The following is a 21704-nucleotide window of genomic DNA, read 5'->3' on the forward strand; positions in this document are numbered from 1 at the left end:
GACTTAATATCTCAAAATAACAAGAAATGTGCTTAAACATTTTTTTGGGGGAAATACTAAGTCATTATTTTAAGATATAAACAGTATCAGGTAGTAGTTGGAATATAGTTTAACTAGTTTAACCTCAGCCTACATTCATATTTGCATATTGATTAAAGTAGTTAAACTACTTTTGTTGCCATTTTTGGCTCAAGCTGTCTAAAATGTGCAAGTTGAAGACAGTCAGATTCTTGGTTTGTGTGTTTGTTTGTTGTGTACAAGTGGACACTTTTTGAAATAAACTCAATTGAGTGGCATATCACAGTTTTGTATTAAATGTTTATACAATTTTGTATCAGATTTACACTGTCGATTTGATAATTTCTCGTTTTACTTGCTATTGTAACTCGCAAAGCTATGATTTCAAAGAAGCTTCTTCAATACAGTAATTATTTTGAGAAAGTTTCTGATTATCTCACAATCATTATTTTGAGATAGTATGTCATCAATGATTTACAGAAGCTTTTTGTTCATCACAAAACAATCATCCTCTTGTGTTTTTCTTTTACTGGTCATTCCATATATATATATATATATATATATATATATATATTCTTTGTACATATACATTTATATATTGACAGTTTGTTCCATGTTTTCCCAACCTACAGTAGTGCGCTTTTTGTCTGCTCCTGGCTTCCGTACAGAGGTAATGTTTTCATCAGCTGATGCTTCCCCGTTAGTTTGCTTCTTTTTTGTCATATGGAAGCTAACAGCTAACAGCTAACAGGCTAACAGGCTAAAGTAACAGTGACCATGGATGTGAGCCGGTTCATACCGGGACGGCGTCGTGGTGTCTCCGGACAACGATAACATCTGTTCACGGTGGCGACCCTCTTCCTCCTCCTCACTATCTGTCTAGTTGGTACATTTCGTGTTCAGCTTGGCGGTTATCTTTGTGACTTTTGCCCCCTTTATCCCGCTGCGGCTCATGCTAGCTGTTAGCCTGCTAGCCAATTAGCTCGCTATAAAGAAGCGTCGCTTTGCATTGTGAGGCTAACGAACTAACCGGACATTAACTCGGATATGAGCGATGGCATCGGTTCGGGTGGCAGTCCGGGTCAGACCCATGGACAGGAGGTAAGTTAAGGACAATAACAATGTTGTGTAACGTCTAACATCATGTTTCGGCAGGTGTAATGTCAGAATGTCGTTGTTTTTGTTATGCTAATAAAGGTTCATACAGATGTAGCCGTTGGTAGAATTTAAACTCATGAATGAACTCGGGAATGTCATTTTCACCACGTTTTTAAGGTTACTATAATGGTGTAATTATGTTATTTTTAAGTGAGTATTAATAGCCTCAGGCTCTTGTGGTTTTCACAGTAACAGCAGGTGTTCATTCAGTGACTTCAACATATACATACAACATATGTTCTCCTGTTTGCTGCAGCTGGGGAACTATTCAGATCCTTCCTTCACTAAATACCACAGTGTGAAAATACTACTGCATTCAAAACCTGACTTAAGTACAAGTATTTCATCAGCACAATGTACTTACTACAAAGTAAAAGTAGTCATTGTGCAGTGAGATGTTCCCTGTGAGGTTCATTACATGTGATGCTTCTGGATTAATATTCCTGCTGCATTAATGTGTGTGTTGTGTGTTACTGCTGTACATGTTTAAGGTTGTTCTAATGTTCCCTCCTTTACATCCTGTTGGTAGTGTAATCTCCATCAATGCATCATATTCTATAAGATCATCATATGTTTGTAGCGTCTCTGTCCTGTGAGAACCACGTGTCTCTAAAAAGTCTACTTTTCATGAGCTCCTCACAAAAACAGCCTGTTTTCAGCTTTGTGACGATGCATTTTACAGCTGATCCAAGAGGCTTTTTAAACACTTTATTTATCTGGAGGAGGAGGAGGAATCTTCTCAACACATAAAGGAACACTTCATCACACAGTGTATCACAAACACTCCACACATCTGGAGATACAGGCTTCACACTGGACAGGGAGGAACTGAAGCTGTCAGACTAATGTCGTGGAGTACAGAGTACAATATTTGCCTCTGATGGTGGAGCACAAGTATAAAATAACACAAAATAGAGAAACTCAAATGTGTACTTAATTACAACTAAGTAAATGTACTTAATTACATTCTAGGGCTGAGCGATAATTCAATATGATGATTTGTCGTCTTTGCAACCATATCTTGATGAAATCAGATATCGTTTCTTTAGTTACATCATTACACTACCTCTCAGTTTAATGCCATTAACAAACTGCAGTCCAGTTAAATCAAACAATCGTCGTAATCTGATTACTCTGTATTTGTGCACATGCATGTTAACAAAGTCGGTGTTTAGCTGGAAATATTTATGTATTTCTTCTCTATGAGAGAGAGAGAGATAGAATATTGTATTTATAACAGCCTTTATCTCTTAATTTTATTTTGTATTTTTAGGCCAAAATGGCTCCAAATTCAAGTTCTTTACTGCATAAAGAGAAACACGTTGTGTGATTGTGTCTGTTAGTGTAACATTTCCAACATCAGATCAAAGTTTGCTCAAAATTGCCCCATAAATGTTTTGCCCCGAGTTAGTTGGTCTGAGTTCACCTCCTTTCTACGAGCGGCTCATAATGAGCACACGGTGTTACGTAATGTGTTGTTCAGTTCTTGTGTCGCGCTAAGATAACACACTTCTATGATTCATTAGCCGCTGCAGACTTAACTTAGTCTGATGCTAAAAGACTTTTAAATATGAAATGTTTCTGCTTGGACTCAAACATGCAGGATGTTGTTGAGCCTGAGAACAAACCGGGCGGAGACAGATGATACTAAACAAACCTGCTGATACGATTCATGTTTAGTCATGTGGACTTTATTGATGTTAACCAGGTTTGTCTGGAAACATAAAACCGTCGTCACAAACGGCAGTAAAACAGCAGTAAAACAGCAGTAAAACAGCAGAGCCTCCACTGAGAGAAGCTGATTCTAAGTTGTAGTTTGGAGATAAAGAAACTGATGTTTGAGGCTGGAGCACAGAGAAGTGTGTTTTATTTATATATATATATATATATATATATATATATATATATATATATATATATATTTATATTTATATTTATATATATATATATATATATATATATATATATATATATTTATTTATTTATATATATATATATATATATATATTTATTTATATATATATATATATATATATATTTATATATATATATATATATATATATATATATACACACATACACACACAGCATAAATGTATAACTATCATGTGTTCATGTATATGGTTTACTCTCCTGAGTATCATCAGCGTCTCATTGGTGACGATGGAAACATAAATATTTATCGTACAACTACAATATAGATTTCAAACTGAATAAAAGTCAAAGTACAGGTAAGGAGGACACTGACACTGAAAGGATCAGCGACATGTTGCTCTGAATATATGAAGGTGTTTAAAGGTGACGTGATGAAGCTCGGACACTAAAGTCTGTCTCGTGTCAGCTGCCTGAACATTATTGATCTCTTACAGGGAGAAGGACTTGACGGCAAAATGCATTATCAAGATGGAAGGGACCAAAACCTCCGTCACCAACCTGAAGGTACTTTTAGTTTCTTTTCAAAACAAGACGACGGGATGTAAAGGATGTATCACCTCGTAGCTGAAGCTGTGTTTATATTCTGTGGTCAAAGATCCCTGACGGCATCGCAGGTGACGTGACGAGGGATCGAACCAAAACCTTTACGTACGACTTCTCCTACGACTCCACGGACTGTAAGAGCTCCACATTCGTCTCCCAGGAAAAGGTAAATCTAACAGTCAGTTTTATTTTCTCAGCAGGGTTATGATGAATAAAACCTTTTGAGACTTTTACGACTTCGTTTGGGGAAGTTTCTTTGTTTTTATTTAACCAGCGTTCCAACAGCTGTTGACTCGACCGGTGAGTTTGTTTGACTTTCAGGCCCACGCGGCGCATTGTTGAGATTCAGGAGGCGGGCGTGTCGACCCTTCCCCAGAGCTGCAGACACTCTTATGTGCATCTTCAGAGAACAATGTTCCTAACACCACGGTGCAGATACAAGGCCTTGCATCCGAATACAAAGAGAACCTCAAACAAACTCTCTTTGAATATCTGGAAATGTAAACATACTGACGCACAAAATGAGACCATGACTTAGTATCTTAATCTGTAAGGGGAGCAATCCGGCTCATATTTCAATCCTGCTTTGTTCTTCTGAGAGGATTATCTATAACGCAGGTTTGGAATCGGGGTCAGAGGTCGAAGGATTTATCAAATTCTGGTTCTCGGTCAAAGCGGCTTGTTGCTGATAGACTGTGTGTGTTTACTCGGGACTCTTGAAGCTTATCGTGACCTCTGACGCGTCACATTACATCTCTGCAGCATCAATACTGAGTCTGGAACCAGCAGTGGAATAAAAACAACTCTTATTTTCTTGTGTCATTTGCAGGTTTTCAAAGATCTGGGCTCGGACGTGCTGAAGGCGGCGTTTGAGGGCTACAATGCCTGCGTCTTCGCTTATGGTCAGACCGGCTCGGGGAAGTCCTACACCATGATGGGAAATCCAGTGAGACAAACACTCTGGGCATATTTCACATTCCACCCTCTGTTATCAGAGAGACTTGACCGATAAGATTCAGTGCAAACGGTCTCCCCGTCTCCGCTGCAGTGAAGTCATCACTGACGGCTTCAGCCGAGTGTAAATGATTAGCGGTTGATCTGCTCATTGTTTCCCCGATAAGTCATGAAGTCTACGAGATGTAGAATACTGAGAAACAACGTCTCAAACGGCTTGTTGTGTCCGAAAGATATTAAATGGCTTTGATGCATTTTTAATAGTCTTTGGACAACAATGGAGCTCTATGGCACAGAGGAAGAAGATGCATCAGCTTTGATACACACACACACACACACACACACACACACACACACACACACACCACACACACACACACACACACACACACACACACAATACTTGTTGGTCGATACGTTCAGTGTTTTCATGAGGACAATAAGGAACTAAATATCACAAGCCAGATTTTATTTCCCAACATGAAAGTCTAGATGTTGTTGCAAAGCCTTCACACTGAAAACACTAACATTATTTATTATATATTATATTATATATACATACACACACATACACACACACACTAGAATCAGCCCATAAGATGGCCCTCATGTCTACGGCGTGACTGCTGACAAGTTTGAAGGGTCAAAGGTCACGATCAGTCTGTTCTGAGGGAGACGAGTCCGACTCCAGACGGAGCCTCGTCGGGTTTTATTCATACGATTGATCTTCTCTGCACTCGGACAATATTAACGAGATACGAAGAGGAGGGAGGAAATAGTTGAGGCAACACAATATAAAGAAAATGTTATTCTGAAGATGCTTTTACTGACGTGTGTGTGTGTGTGTGTGTGTGTGTGTGGGTGTGTGTGTGTGTGTGTGTGTGTGTGTGTGTGTGTGTGTGTGTGTTAGGGAGACGCAGGTCTGATCCCCAGGTTCTGTGAGAGTTTGTTCAGTCGTATCTCCGCAGCGACTCGATGGGATGAAGCTTCATTTCGTACAGAAGTCAGGTGAGACCAGATTTAAACACTTTTACTGCGTTTATAACTACGAGATCACACAAGTACAAACATCAAGAAACATAAACGCAGAATAGAAGAACATTAAATATAAAAGACACTCAAAGTAAACTGTGATTGTTTCCTTCTGCCTTCAGCTACCTGGAGATCTACAACGAAAGGGTGAGAGACCTGCTGAGGAGGAAATCCACTCAGACCTTCAACCTGAGAGTCAGGGAGCACCCGAAAGACGGACCGTATGTAGAAGGTGAGACTGCGGAGCGCACTCCGGCGCCAAAGCAGCGCTGGAGAGTTGTGCTGTTGCTGGGTTCAGTTCGCTGACGAGTCTGTTCCTCGTCAACATGCTTCCTCATGCTGTGTGGATTTCTGCCTCAGATCTGTCCAAACACCTGGTGCAGAACTACAGCGACGTGGAGGAGCTGATGGAGGCCGGAAACATCAACCGCACCACCGCCAGCACCGGCATGAACGACGTCAGCAGCCGCTCGCACGCCATCTTCACCATCAACTTCACACAGGTCAGAACCGATGAACTGACCTCACAAAGTAAACGTGGAGGCAACTCCACCCCCAACGATTCACTGGAGATCACTGATTTGAAGTTGTCTTTGATCTCGGGTTTCACCACAGAACAGATTGTAGACTAATTAGATGTTCGTGTCCGAGAGGAACAACATCCACTGATACAAAGTGAAGATGTGAAACAAGCGACTTGTTCATCTCAACCTCGCTCTCCGTCTGTCAGGCTAAGTTCGATTCAGAGATGCCCAGTGAGACGGTCAGTAAGATCCACCTGGTGGATCTGGCCGGCAGCGAGCGAGCCGACGCCACCGGAGCGACGGGCGTCCGACTGAAGGAAGGAGGAAACATCAACAAGTCGCTGGTCACCCTCGGCAACGTCATCTCTGCTCTAGGTCAGAAACGGAAGATGATGATCTGAAATCTCTTAACTTTTACATCCGTGGGTTTTTTAAAGTTTACGATGTTTGCTGAGTCGCTCCGGCTGAAGGATCTGTTTCTGGTTTCTGTTCCAGCTGACATGACGCAGGACGGCGGGAACACCAACCTGAAGAAGAGGTCGGTGTTTGTTCCCTACAGAGACTCGGTGCTGACGTGGCTGCTGAAAGACAGCCTGGGCGGCAACTCCAAGACCATCATGATCGCCAGTGAGACGCAACAACTAATTACATGCAGTCCTTCTCAAACCTTCCAAACAAAAGCGGAAGTATTTGATATAATTGTTTCTGTTTGCAGCCGTTTCCCCGGCTGATGTGAACTACGGCGAGACGCTCAGCACGCTGCGATACGCTAACCGAGCCAAGAACATCATCAACAAACCCACCATCAACGAGGACTGCAACGTCAGGCTCATCAGAGAACTGCGGGCGGAGATCGCCCGTCTGAAAGCTCTGCTGGTTCAGGGAAACCAGGTGAAGAAACAGACGCTGCATCTGTCGCTGCCTTCCACTCAGGGATACTGAGGACTATCCAGAGGCATTCAGAGGGAGAAGTGAAGAAGAGTAAAAGATGAGCAACGATTGGGCGATTTTGAAGTCGTTTTTCATGCAGAAATGGCAGAAAATGCTGTTTTTAGCCTCAAATATGGAGATTTCCTGATATTTGTATATCTTTGGGTTTTGTACTGACAAAGCAAGACATTTAGAGACACCACCTTGGACTTTGACAAACTGGGATGGATTTTATTTCTGCAGATAAATCCATAACGATCATCGTTAGTTGCAGCCGTAGTTGAGGGAAAGTAACGATTACTTGAATCAAATGTTTTGAGACGACTTTAAATAAATATTTTGATGCATGATGAGGATAAAGTCTCAGCATGAATGCTACACAGTGTTTCTGATCTGTTGTGTTTGTGTCAGATCGCTCTCCTGGATTCGCCCACTGCTCTGAGTATGGAGGAGAAACTGCACCAGAACGAAGCCAGGGTGAGTCTCACGTCTTCAGCTCTCACGTCTTCAGCTCTCACGTCTTCAGCTCTCACGTCTTCACTTCTCACGTCTTCAGCTCTCACGTCTTCACTTCTCACGTCTTCAGCTCTCACGTCTTCAGCTCTCACGTCTTCACTTCTCACGTCTTCAGCTCTCACGTCTTCACTTCTCACGTCTTCAGCTCTCACGTCTTCACTTCTCACGTCTTCACTTCTCACGTCTTCAGCTCTCACGTCTTCACTTCTCACGTCTTCAGCTCTCACGTCTTCACTTCTCACGTCTTCAGCTCTCACGTCTTCAGCTCTCACGTCTTCACTTCTCACGTCTTTCACTTCTCACGTCTTCACTTCTCACGTCTTCAGCTCTCACGTCTTCACTTCTCACGTCTTCAGCTCTCACGTCTTCACTTCTCACGTCTTCACTTCTCACGTCTTCAGCTCTCACGTCTTCACTTCTCACGTCTTCACTTCTCACGTCTTCACTTCTCACGTCTTCACTTCTCACGTCTTCACTTCTCACGTCTTCACTTCTCACGTCTTCACTTCTCACGTCTTCAGCTCTCACGTCTTCACTTCTCACGTCTTCACTTCTCACGTCTTCACTTCTCACGTCTTCACTTCTCACGTCTTCAGCTCTCACGTCTTCACTTCTCACGTCTTCAGCTCTCACGTCTTCAGCTCTCACGTCTTCACTTCTCACGTCTTCAGCTCTCACGTCTTCAGCTCTCACGTCTTCACTTCTCACGTCTTCAGCTCTCACGTCTTCAGCTCTCACGTCTTCAGCTCTCACGTCTTCACTTCTCACGTCTTCACTTCTCACGTCTTCACTTCTCACGTCTTCACTTCTCACGTCTTCAGCTCTCACGTCTTCACTTCTCACGTCTTCAGCTCTCACGTCTTCACTTCTCACGTCTTCACTTCTCACGTCTTCACTTCTCACGTCTTCACTTCTCACGTCTTCACTTCTCACGTCTTCACTTCTCACGTCTTCACTTCTCACGTCTTCACTTCTCACGTCTTCACTTCTCACGTCTTCAGCTCTCACGTCTTCACTTCTCACGTCTTCACTTCTCACGTCTTCACTTCTCACGTCTTCACTTCTCACGTCTTCAGCTCTCACGTCTTCACTTCTCACGTCTTCAGCTCTCACGTCTTCAGCTCTCACGTCTTCACTTCTCACGTCTTCAGCTCTCACGTCTTCAGCTCTCACGTCTTCACTTCTCACGTCTTCAGCTCTCACGTCTTCAGCTCTCACGTCTTCAGCTCTCACGTCTTCAGCTCTCACGTCTTCACTTCTCACGTCTTCAGCTCTCACGTCTTCAGCTCTCACGTCTTCAGCTCTCACGTCTTCAGCTCTCACGTCTTCACTTCTCACGTCTTTCACTTCTCACGTCTTCACTTCTCACGTCTTCAGCTCTCACGTCGGTTTCAACCTGCTGGCTGAGAAGTTTCATGGTTCCAGTGGTTTCTGTTGAGTTTCTACTGGTTTGTGTGTGTTTGCAGGTTCTGGAGCTGACGAAAGAGTGGACCAACAAATGGAACGAGACACAGAACATTCTCAAGGTAAGTTTGTTTTAACCCTTCGTGTAAACTGCAGTACTTTCCTCTCACTGTGTTTATTGTGTCCCAGGCAACCTTTTACGTGTTTGTGATTGTGCTGCCTGCAGGAGGAGACCCTCGCTCTGAGGAAAGAGGGGATCGGTGTGGTGTTGGACTCTGAGCTGCCTCACCTCATCGGCATCGAGGACGACCTCCTCAGTACCGGCATCATCCTGTACCATCTGAAGGTCAGAAGTCACCTGAAACATTTCCACTTCACACTCCAGAGGGGGGGAAAAGATTGAAACGGGAAAGAACATTTAGTCATCAAAACGGTTTCCCTGAGCAGTGTCCTGCAGGGAGGTGTGTGTCAGTTCGTCTTCTTGTCTTCTAAACTTCTTCTTCCACCTCAGGAGGGACGGACATACGTGGGCAGAGAGGACGCGTCCAGAGAGCAGGACATCAGTGAGTTTGTCAAACTTTTAATATACAGATAACATGTTGGTACATGACATACAGCTCATGTATACAATATATACAAGTCAAACAATGCTCTTCCTCTTCCTCAGAAGAACCGTATGACCCACTTTAACTGTCATCTTCTACATTAACTTATCTCCTCCTGCAGTCCTGCACGGTCTGGACCTGGAGAGTGAGCACTGCATGTTTGAGAACCAGAACGGTAAAGTGGCTCTGGTGCCGCTCGGCAGAGCTCAGTGTTCTGTGAATGGAGTTCAGGCGAGGGAGCGGTCGCAGCTCAACCAAGGTGAGAGCCACAAGGACGTCGACTGTCTCGATGTCTTAACCAGAACATGTTAAATCTGCAGAGCCGATGTGCGGTGGTCAGTTTCTGTTCGTTGTGTTGCCAGGCGCTGTTATTCTGCTCGGCAGGACCAACATGTTCCGGTTTAACCATCCGAAGGAGGCGGCCAAGCTGAGGGAGAAACGAAAGGTGAGACTTGATGGTCTGTGTCCTCTACAGAACCTGAAGGTTAAATCTGCTCTCAGGTGAGAGCGTGATGTTGACCTTCTGACCTTTAACCCTCAGAGTGGCCTGCTCTCCACATTCAGCCTCTCGATGACGGATCTGTCCAAGTCCTGTGAAAACTTGTCCACGGTGATGCTCTACAACCCCGGGTGAGCGTGTGTGAGTGTGTGTGTGTGTGTGTGAATATACAAATGACATCAGCTGCATGTGACTGAGCCGCAGTGCATCTCCCCTCTGCATCAAACCCCCCCCGATGTTCAGCTTCTGATCAAGTTTATGTGCATTGATACAGAACTGTCAGAGAAGTGTCAAACATTCACAGACTGCAGAGGGAAACACTTCCTGCTACGCCAAGATGAATGACCAGAGTTCAGCCTTGTGCTCCCCGGAGGATGAACCACATCTGTTTTGGACGCTACACGAGTTTAACCTCCAGTGCCACATTCAGATAACCCCCCAAGCTTTATTGCCACCATCAGGACAAATACTCCCTGGCATAACGACATTGAGCCTGTTGTTCAGTGTAATCTGGAGAACTGTCACCAGATATCAAACTTTATTATTAAACACGTCAGAGATTAGATTTAAAAAGTCTCTGTAAGCAGTGTGTGTGTGTGTGTGTGTGTGTGTGTGTGTGTGTGTGTGTGTGTGTGTGTGTGTGTGTGTGTGTGTGTGTGTGTGTGTGTGTGTGTGTGTGTGTGCAGTTTCCTGTCGTCTGTACACACTTTCTGTTGGTGAATTAACTGTCACCCCGTCCTGTTGACAGTCTCTTCACTGAGAATGGCCCCGTCTTCCTCAGGTAGACTCAGCCGTCCACTTCCTGTCTAACTGTTGATTCGTCTCTGAACCTCAACCCTCATTGTCTGTTGTTGTTGTTATTATTTTGCACACCAGCCGCTTCCGTCAGAATGTGTCGTTGCTTTTCGTCTTCCATCGCCTGGAATCTCATTTCAAGCTCGTCATTTTGTGTTGTCGACTGTTGGTGTGTGTGTGTGTGTGTGTGTGTGTGTGATGACGCTGATGTTGTGTTAACAGACTGGAGTTTGAGAGGCAGCAGCGAGAGGAGCTGGAGAAACTGGAGCTGAAAAGGTGAAATAGTCTCTAAAGCTACTGAAAGATTTGACCACAGGATTAATAATCACATCTGAACCGTCTTCATCGAACTAAGTTTAAATATGAATCGATTTCAACGATTCAATATCATCGCTGCAAAGTGAAAACCTCTCTATCATCATCTCTAAGATCCCAGCGATGAAACTGTCAAACCTCTTTTAATTAATATAACTGTAACTATGTTAAATGGATATAATGTCGTCCCGGCGCCTTTAATTAAAACAAATCAATATTGTGTGGTAGCAGACTTTGTGATTTACTCAGTAAGTAAGATTATAAATAAGGTTTCTCACAGAGTTGGCAGCAGAAGTCATTTAATGTTTAGCATTAACTCAAGTCATCAGGAAACTGTTCACACGATGCCTGAGAGACTTTGTTGAGGTGTAAAACACGAGGAGCATAAATGTACATTTAAAACATGCCCCACGTTTGTAGGAGGCTGATCAAGGAGATGGAGACAAAGCACCAGAGTGAGAAGGTAGAGCTGGAGCGCCTGCAGCAGGAGGTGGAGAGTCAGCGTAAGGAGTCTGAGGAGGTGCAGCAGCGGATCCTCCACCAGGAGGAGAGCCTCCGCTGCCGCAGCCAGGACATCGAGAGCCGCCTGCAAGACTTTCTGGCCGAGAAGGAGCGCTTTGAGGAGGAGAGACGCTCGGAGGTCCACGGGGAAGACGTCCAGCAGCAGAAACTGCAGCAGGTGGAAGAAGAAGAAGAGGAGGAGCAGGACGAAGAGCAGCGGCGGCAGCAGGAGGCTGCAGAGCAGACCGAGATCTACCGCGAGCTGGAGAGGCTGAAGAGGGAGCGCGAGGAGCAGAAGGTTCGTCTGGAGACTGAGCGGCGGCGGCTGGAGGAGCAGGAGCGGGAGCAGCTGAGCCTGGTGGGGAGGCTGGAGGAGCAGCTGAGAGAGAAACACGAGGCGTCCACCACACTGCTGACCCGGGAGGACGCCCGCCGCCTGGAGGAGGAACGTCGAGCCCTGGCTGAGATCAGAGAAGCACTCCTCCGTGCCAAAGAGATCGCAGAGCGGCCAGATGTGGAGGATGCCAGCGAGGAGGCGAGAGCTGCCCAGACACGATACACCAACTTCAAGGAGGCTCAGGTGAAGGAGCTGGGCCAGCTGGAGGAGGAGCTCCGGCAGCAGAGGGCGCGCCTGGAGAAAGAGGTCGCTGCTGAGCGTAGCACACTGCTGCACCTCGGCCACGGCCTCAAAGAACGACTTCAGCAGCTGAAGGAGACGCAGGCGAAGGGGGCGCAGGACGCTACAGCTGTCTGCCAGGAGGAGCAGCTGGTCAAACAGGCGGAGTACCGACTGCAGTTTAAGGAGCGTCAGCTGGCCAGCGTGGCCGACGACCTCCTACCTGCGCTGGCCGAGGAGAAGCAGAGAGCAGCGGAGATGCTGGAGCGCAGCGGCGGAGGCAGCAACGGGAACTGCGACAGCCCGCCGGGGCTCGACAACACGCTGTTCCAGGTGGAGAAGGAGCTGGAGGACAAAGAGGAGAAACTGAACCTGCACTGGCAGAGCGCTCAGCAGCTCCAGCAGCTCCAGGAGACCTACGAGTTCACAGCCAACGTGGCGCGGCAGGAGGAGAAGGTGAGGAGGAAGGAGAAGGAGATCCTGGAGTCGAAGGACAAGCAGCAGAGGGAGGCGATGGAGCAGGCGGTGGCCCGGCTGGAGAGGAGGCACTCGGCCCTGAGGCGCAGCGTCTCCCTGGAGCCCGACACCGAGGAGCAGAGACACAAGAGCTCGGCCATCAGGAACCTGAGGGCGGGGGGCGACCTGGACCAGCAGAGGTATATATTACAATATATATTGTAACGGTTAATATAAGTTAAGTAAATCTGCATGATTAACTCGGTAGTGTCAAAGACAACTTGAGAAGTTATTAGAGGCCAAGATGAAGTCTGACCAACTCCTCAGGGAGAAATGTTCAGTTTAAGATTCAATACTTTTTAATGTACTTGATTCAAGTACATTTGACAAACCAAAAACTAAAATGGTCAAATTCATGAATAATGAGATAAATAAATACATTAAAATGAGGAACAAGTGAATCATCTCTTCTGAGCTGCTGAAATGATTCAGATCTTTTAAAGCCCGTTTCCATCAACATGCGTCTCACTTCCTGTTTATACTCTTGTTGTTGTACTGCCACGAAGACGGAGCTCATAGTGTTTCTCCCTCTCCAGGGTGGAGCGGGAGATCCAGAAGCTGAGACAGAGGATCAGCGAAGGGGAAGAGCACAACAGGACTCACTCCATCAGTAACGATGAGAAGACGAGCTCCCCGGTCAGCCACATCCAGAGTCTGAACACACTGCTGCCGCTGTCCGACGACAGGTACACCTGCCCTCCTCTCGCTCTGTTAACTTGTCCCTGAGTCGGTGCGGAGAAAGTGTCCTTTGTTTCTTATTCATTTGTTTACGTTGCTTCTTCATCGTCCCAGGATAAATGCGTACATTGAAGAGGAAGTCCAGCGACGGTTACGCAAGATGAATCTTCTCAATGGCAGCAGCAGCAACATGGATCTGTCTCTGTCCTGCGACTCGCTCAGGGTAAGAGCTTCATCAGGACTTTACTTTATTTAACCGGCGGGTCTTCTTTAAGGTGCTGCTGGTGTGTGTGTGTGTGTGTGTGTGTGTGTGTGTGTACATTAAGAGCAAAAACCAGTCAAATTCCTTTTTGTGTAGTTGTGAACTAAAACTCTGGGTCCGACGGCACATCTGAAGACGTCTGCGTGGACTTTATATTTTGAAGGCCATTGTTCACAGTTTGATAGAACAAAGCATTATGTGATTCATTGACATATTAATTTAATGCTCAACAATAAATGTCGAGCCGGTTCTCTCCTCAGTTGAGGTAAATAAATGCTGCTATTGCACATTTTACAGGAAGTAATTGCTCCTTCTAGTCCAAACACACATTACTGGAGCTGTGCGTCTCCTCTAACGTGTATATTTGGGTGTTAAAAGTACAGAGTGAATAAATAAATCCAGCAGGTTCACTGTGTAGAACTGATATTTAGCTCTTTAACCCTGCAGGAGGAGGAAGAAGCTAGTGACTGTAGCTCTGTTAGATTAACAGATGAGGTAAGACCAGGATCCACCTGTAATCTGCATGACCCCCCCAAACATGGTGATGGATCCACTCATTCACACACTCACTTCTGTTGGTTCCTCTTTTAATCGGGTTCTTCTCCACCTGCTTTTGATTAATTTGTCCTTTTCTCCTGTCATCATGAAGAACACGTTACAGATTGGATTGTTATTAAAGAATGCTGCTTGTTATAATGCAGAGAATAATAGAGAGTGTTTGATATTCAGTGATACTGAGAGTTTCATTGTTTTCAGGAAGATGAAAAGCAGCAAAACATTAATCCGAGGAGGCTTAAATATGAGGTAAGGATCTTATAATCCTGCTACATTTTTACAATAGCAGAGGTTCTTTATCTTTGCATTATATTAAAAATGTGCCGGTTGTTACTCACATGCATGGTCAAAAATCATATAACCTTTCAAACACAATTAGTTGTATTATTCCAATCACTAATATCTGTCAGTTTGACTTTTATTTGGGGAGAACGACACAAAGACGGTAGAAAACTGATGCATGGAAAGTAGACTAACAGACAACAACATATTGAAATTATATTACATTTAATATTGACGCTGACAGTCTTTCATTTCAAACAATGTAGCATAGTATTCGCAGATTACACAACTAAGATGCAAGATGTGTGGCGTTTGAGTCAAAAATATAAAAACGAAATGTGAGTTCTGTAAAGACAAGCCATACTCACAAAGAAGGATATACATAGTCATAAGAACAATTTGAAAATGCTACTTTCCCCACGTTTTAGTGAAGATTTCAAAAAGAAGAGTATTTTTTTGTAGATGACAGTCATCCAAATTTGCATGCCAAACGTCTTCACACTGTTAATTTTGAATCACTTACAACTCACCTGTGCACCTGGTGATGGAGGAACTGTAATTCTCAATGGGGTGGATTATGGACTTCAGTATAATTCAAAGATCCTACACGTCCTTGTTGGCGATGTAGTCATGGACTCCCCCCTTGTGCACACAGAAAGCCTGCGGGTTGCGGTCTAGCTTCCTGCCTGCCCCGGAGCTCGAGGGTAACTCCCCTCCTCACGTCCAGGAAAACATGTTGGAAGAACCAGAGAAAGAAGAAACACTCACATCTACAGCTGAAGCCTTGATTGGAAAAAAAGGATTGCCTTACAAAGATGGGGACAAAAACAAATGGTGGAATATCCCTCTCGGAGAACTGGGCCGAGACGTTTGTAAACTTGAGCGCTGTGACGTTGGACAACACAAGTTTTGTGTCACCTCGGCAAACACGGAGACGATCCGATTGGATGAAAACGAGAATATCACTGATGAGAGGAGAAACGATGCTGCCTGCTGTGTTCCTGGCGATGATAAGAAGGTTGACGATGCAGCAAGCAAGCACCAAACCTGTGACGCAGGGAGAGTAAAAGATGCAGGACTTCCCAACGATCAATCGTCAAAGATGCAGATCTCGGTCAACGGTTACATCAATTCCAAGGTGAAGGAATCCATTAATGGTCCAATAAAACGAGAGACGAACACAGAAACTGAGAAAGTGGCGGCTAACAGGAGCTTTGATTTGGGATATTTAGCTGGAATGCTGTCCGATGCTTACAAAGACGCTGGTAGAAAGCTACAGGGCACACGGGACATCATTCGAAATGTAGGAGTGGGTGAAATGAAGGTTATGGTCTCTCAGTGTGTGACCATGATGTCCAAAGAGCTGCCACTGATTAATCGAATGCAGCTTAACCCGGTGCCATCACCTCTCCTCGATGCCGAAAACAAAGTCAGTTTGGTGGATCTGCCGACAGATTGTGCCCTTAGTCTGCCGCTGAATTGCGGCATATCTGTGGTCTCGGGCGTCTCCGGATGGCCTGAAGGCTCTGTGTCGTCTCTCAAAAACACATGTCCTGAAGTGTTTTATCAGAGGCTGGTCCAGCTGCCTCCAGCTTTGTCTCAGCTACAGTCCCTTTCGTCCCAGAAGATGCTCGAAAAGTTGGAATCTCTGGCTCCTCGAATGAAAGTTGACAAGCCTTCGAGTATCTTCTGGCTCAAAACCGCCAACAGAAAGCAGCCGACACCGAAGCCTGCATGCTTGCTTTTGTCAGAAAAAGACATAATAGTGCTGTCAAGTGAAGCAAATTCAGATGACACCTTAGCTATTTTTCACCATTTTAATCTTCTGGAAATCAAGAAGGTCCAGATAAGCTTGGCAGGGCAGCACGTTCGCCTAATTGGCTGCACCGAAGACGCCCTCTTGGTAGTGTTTACCCACAGCAAAGAGCTGACCCAGGAGTTCTGCAAGGCTTTACTGAAGGTCCTCTCTCCTGAAAGGTTCTCTGAAGAGACTGAAGATCACCCGTTACTCTCGGATGACCTCATGGACCTCTCTCTGGATTGGACGTCAAGCGTCCCCGACATCGTCCTGGACAACGGCCTTCACGTCACCTCCAGATTCAAGCGGGTCCTTGCAGACCTGCTCTACATCGTCCACGGGAACATGGTGGGTCCTGGCAAACCTTCTCTGGCACACATTCGTCCTCTGCTCTACACCAGCGTCAAGGTCAAGAACTCTCCCCGCATGCATCAGGACGCCATTGCTCAGTTCCTCCTGACGGACACTCATGTGGCTGTTCTCCGGGAGGACGGCGTCTTTCACCCGGTGCCGCGGGGCTCCAGTTTTGTCCCTGCACAGCCCCAGGTTCAGGGACTCGAAGTCCGCAAGCGTTCAGACATCAGATGCCTGATTGTGAGGCAAAATGACAACTGCCTGGTGGTCGATATCACGTTTACAACTCCACAAACTCGAGGAAAGAAGATGGAGTCCAGGCGAAGCTCCGCTGATGTGCCCTCCATCTCTGATTCCAGCAGTCGCAGTGATTCCTGGATGCTTTGCTTTGGTTGCACCTCAGAAGCTGTGATCTTGATTAAACATCTGTGTACCTGAGTTACACACCTGAAGGCAGTTTCACAAGAATGAATTCACTATTGCAACGTTCTTAACTGTGTCCAAGAGGGAGAATTAAATATAAGTCACCGCCATTTGACAGATAAAATGTTTTTTCAGAGATGGATAGTATATACGTGTGTGTGTATGTGTATATATCTATATATATATCTATATATATATATATATAGATATATATACACACATATATATATGAAAGTATTTTAAGAATATTTTTTAATGTTTTAACTTTTCAGTCATGTAATTTTGTGATTTGACCATTTTGCTATAAAGTCCTAAAGATTGTCTTTTGAGAAGAAGAATCACGTTGAAGTGTATTCTCTATAATTTCTTGTGACTTCTGCAGTTTAGATGTAGTCGTAGTTTCTATGTATTTATGAAAGTTAAATGTTTTGTTTACTGTTTTTAGTCATGATGATGGTTCTTGATTATTGTTTGATTTTGGATCTCGCCTGGTGAAAGGGAAAATGTAGCAGCTGCACTTTAAGAAAGAAATATTGATGACTTGATTACAGATGAAATATGATTAGTATATATTTGAATTAAAGTTTAATATGCCTTTAAACTTGTACAATGACATGTTGAATGTGAAAACGGATAATAAAGATTTAACACAGTGAGTTATTGTCTGATTTATATTCGGTGATCAGAAATTGATTCATGAAGATTATTGTATTTTTTCCTGGGTCAACCCTTTACTCTCCACCTCCCTTCTTCTTCTTCTTCTTCTTCTTCTTCTTCTTCTTCTTCTTCTTCTTCTTCTTCTTCTCTTGTCCTTTTCTCTGCCTCCCGGTGACTTCCTCTGCAGCACCTGGTGTGTCGTCCTCTCGGGACGAGCTCCGACGGCCTTCAGGAGCTCGTTACAATTATCATTCCTCGTTACGTTCTCCGCGGGCAGGGGAAGGACGAGCACTTTGAGTTCGAGGTGAAGGTGAGTTCACTCGGCTGTGTTCGTCTTCGTCGTCGTCATCGTCAGTCATTTACTTTGATCCTGATGTGTGCTCTCGTCTTTAACTCGCATCTCGCTCTATTTGTTCTTGTGTTTTGTTTTCTATGTATTTTGGAATGAAATCCATTTTCCATAAAATGCGACGAATAATGTCAAACATTTTTATGCTTATAAATTTAGACTCGGTGACGATGTAGTAACCGTAGTAACCGTAGTAGAAATACTTACAAGTAACTTCAATTACATGAAGTATACTAAAAGTATAAGTATCAAGAATATTCTTAAAGTACCAAAAGTAAATTCTAAATAAGATATATTATATTACTGGATTATAATTATTGATGCGTTAATGTTTAACAAACTACTTGGTAAACTCCCGGCTCATTTAACCTAATGAAGCATATTGTTTTTAATAATCTGAATATGAAGGTGTTAAATGAATGTGGTACAATACTTCCCTCTGAGATGTAGAAGTGTCCACTTCATTAGGTACACCTGTACAATCCAAGACATGAGAAAGTGTCCGAGTGCAGATGTTTGCAGACTCTAACGTCTCCTCTCCTCGGTCAGATCACCGTGATGGACGAGATGTGGACGGTGTTCAGACGTTATAGTCGCTTCCGGGAAATGCACAAGAGCCTCAAACTAAAATACCCAGAGGTGAGACCGCTCGATGAACTTCAACAGCTGTTCGGTCTGTCGAGACGCCGGAAGTCTCAGCTTTGCATAACGTGAGTGACGTCTCTGTTTCAGCTGGCAGCGCTCGAGTTCCCTCCCAAGAAACTGTTTGGAAACAGAGACGAGCGGATGATCGCCGAACGACGGAATCACTTGGAGGTTAGACCTTTTCATACGTAATGTAGCGTGTAATCATCCAATGCTGATTCTCTGGATGTCTGGAGTCGTGGGGATCGCTCGTCCTCTGCTCTGGAAGAAGGAGGTGACTCTGTGCTGCTGTTGTTTTCCGCAGCGTTATCTGAGGAACTTGTTCCGGGTGATGCTGTCGTCCTCCAGCTCGCCTCTCAGAGCCGACGCAGACGGCGGTTTCCATCTCTCCAAACACGCCATCTGTGAGTTCTCGCCGTTCTTCAAGAAGGGCGTCTTCGAGTACAGCAGCCACGGCACCGGCTGACCCGACTGCAGAATCACAATATCTCCAAAACCAAAAAGGGGCAAGAAGAAAAAAACAAAACAGCTCGGTGCCTTTTTGTCCGGAGACTCTGCTCGGGAGGAACTTCTCACAAGGTCAAAGAAGTCGCAGGTCAGTTTCCTCTGCAGCCGCGTCCTGGCAGCCGCTGCTCTTAGTTCACGTGGAAACTCCAGCGCTCTGTTTCAAGAGTTTCATTTAATTATGTCACATTCAATATATTTACATATTTATGGCGACGGCGGTGCAACTCGAACAGCAGAACAGATTCAGGCTCAACTCCCAGTGCAGCTCAGTGGGAGGACTTTAAGTTGATCCTGAAGAAGCACTGGAGTTTGATGTACTGCTGAACAATTAGGCGATTCATTAAATGGTCCTTCGACAAACAAAAGTAATTTATCAAAGAAAAATACCAAACATTGACTTGTTTCAGCTTCTTAAATATTTAAATGTGACGATTTGCTGCTTTTTCTCAGTTGAATATCTTTATATACAGAATATCTTTGGACTGTTAGACAAAACAAATGCATTTAAAAATGTTAACTTTGGTTCTGGGGAATTATGTTGGGCATTGTATGAACTTATAATCACTGTATCACGAGAAAAAGATGAATAGTTAACGTCTGACGAGGGTTTGAATCCCACAGTGACTGAACGCTACAGAGCGGTCTGAGTGAAGGTCACACGAGCCTTTTGTTTACTGACACGGCTTTGCACTCAGAATTAGGAAGTGTTCTGGTAGAAACATTAAACACAAGCTTGTAAACAGCCTCTGCACACTGCACTGCTCCGTGAAAAAAACAATCTAATTAATCGATGTTGTCAAAGTGTGTGTGTGTGTGTGTGTGAGAGAGTGAGTGAGTGATCGCTTTACTTCCTGTCTGCTGCACATCCGGTTCATAATCAAATCCTAACGTGGTCTCAATGAAGAGATGGAGGGAAACAAACGTCCCTCTTTGTTAATATCCGTCCTCAGCAGCTACACGGGAAACTCAGAGGACATTCTGTACTGAAAAGACTTTTACTTTGAAAGACGGCCACTAGATTTGTCAGATTCATACTAACGAACACGTTAAATACATTATTGCACTAAACGGGGAGGAGTTTGTCCTCCATCACTTACATGACGCATCAGAAAGCAGTTCCCCCCCCCTGACCTGCTTTAAGACTTAAAGAACCAGAAGAAACACTGATTTCTGTTGTGTCATGTTTAATAATGTGTCCTTATTTATTGTGCAGGTAGAGCAACAGCAGACACGTTTTATAATACTTTGCTTTGATAGAAGAAGAATATCGGGGAGTTCTCTTCCTTAACGCTCCCCTGATGTATCCGTCTCCGACGCAGCATCGAGTTAACGTTACAAAGACACACGAAGACGTTTCTGACACTAAATTGTAGATGTGTATCTGGACACATCGGCGCTACTTTATATACAATTATGAACATATGTGCCATCTGAAAGAGTTTCTTTGAAGTAACATCAGTGCCAACCGTGTTATGGGTCCAAGTAGAAGTTCAACGGGTCAAATGTGGATTAATCCCAAATATTGTTACAGTGCCACGGAAATCCAAAATTTGCCATTTGTCTTATTTTTCCAAATTTCGTGTCAAAGACATTTGTGGGATGCAGGCGGTGCATTCACGAGGCTACAACAGCATGGCCATTACGGTGAGACATTATGAGAGCCTCAGAAGGTGCGAACAGGAAACGGCTTTAGATTTGACACCCGTTTAATTTGTCTGAATATGAACCGCTGACTGCTTCTCTCATAAGACATTCTGTGTGTATATAAAGTGTAAATGTTGATGTGCATAGTTTTTCTATATGATATGCTTGTATGCAATGTAAACTATTGACATTGACTGTCAGTAAAGGGAATGTACCACAACATTCAGACTGTGTGGACTGTTCTTTCCCCCGGTGAAGCAAACTTTGATCTATTCCTAAAGATAACTTATAAACTTAAACTTAAGGAACTTCTGGCAGAAAGCCGTGAAGTCTAACTTCTCCCATGTGAGTGAAGAGTAACTGTTAAAGGAACAGTTTGACATTTAAAGAAATAAGCGTATTCACGATCAAAAACCCCGATTCTTTTTAATTTGGAGGCACAATCGCAATTGATTGTGTTTTATGGTCCATATATCTTGAATTTGAGGGCGATTTAACCCTTTCTCCCCCAATTATTTCTGAACCCACTCGTGTCTGGTCTGAGACACTTAGCTTCTCTTAGCTTAGCATAAAGCATGGCTCTGTCCACCGACCAGCATCTCTGAAGCTCACCGATTCAACACGCATGTAATCGGTACACAAACTAAGCGTAAATATGACACTTTGTGATTTTACTGAGGTTGTGCTGG

The 21704-nt window shown here is 44.4% G+C and overlaps 1 protein-coding gene across 7 annotated transcripts; it reads left to right on the plus strand.

Annotated features, from left to right (window-relative positions):
- The first annotated feature begins 722 nt into the window (after positions 1-722).
- Positions 723-21237, plus strand: kif16ba (kinesin family member 16Ba). 7 transcript variants are annotated; one of them, XM_029456768.1, is made up of 28 exons: positions 724-1119; positions 3546-3615; positions 3707-3820; positions 4484-4600; positions 5519-5616; positions 5763-5872; positions 6001-6143; positions 6371-6539; positions 6660-6791; positions 6880-7055; positions 7506-7571; positions 9077-9136; positions 9241-9360; positions 9526-9577; positions 9741-9878; positions 9982-10064; positions 10161-10249; positions 10867-10899; positions 11136-11189; positions 11649-13001; positions 13398-13547; positions 13654-13762; positions 14249-14296; positions 14558-14605; positions 18058-18180; positions 18769-18858; positions 18952-19035; positions 19169-21237. In XM_029456768.1, the coding sequence occupies exons 1-28, from the start codon at positions 1073-1075 to the stop codon at positions 19328-19330; spliced, it is 4038 nt and encodes a 1345-aa protein (XP_029312628.1). In that variant the 5' UTR covers positions 724-1072; the 3' UTR covers positions 19331-21237. The 7 variants fall into 7 exon arrangements, with proteins under 7 accessions (XP_029312318.1, XP_029312479.1, XP_029312395.1 ...); XM_029456850.1 differs by lacking the exon at positions 14249-14296; XM_029456933.1 differs by lacking the exons at positions 10867-10899; positions 14249-14296.
- The last annotated feature ends 467 nt before the right edge of the window (positions 21238-21704 follow it).

The sequence above is a fragment of the Cottoperca gobio genome, chromosome 1 (genome assembly GCF_900634415.1).
Source record: "Cottoperca gobio chromosome 1, fCotGob3.1, whole genome shotgun sequence".
NCBI lineage: Eukaryota > Metazoa > Chordata > Actinopteri > Perciformes > Bovichtidae > Cottoperca > Cottoperca gobio.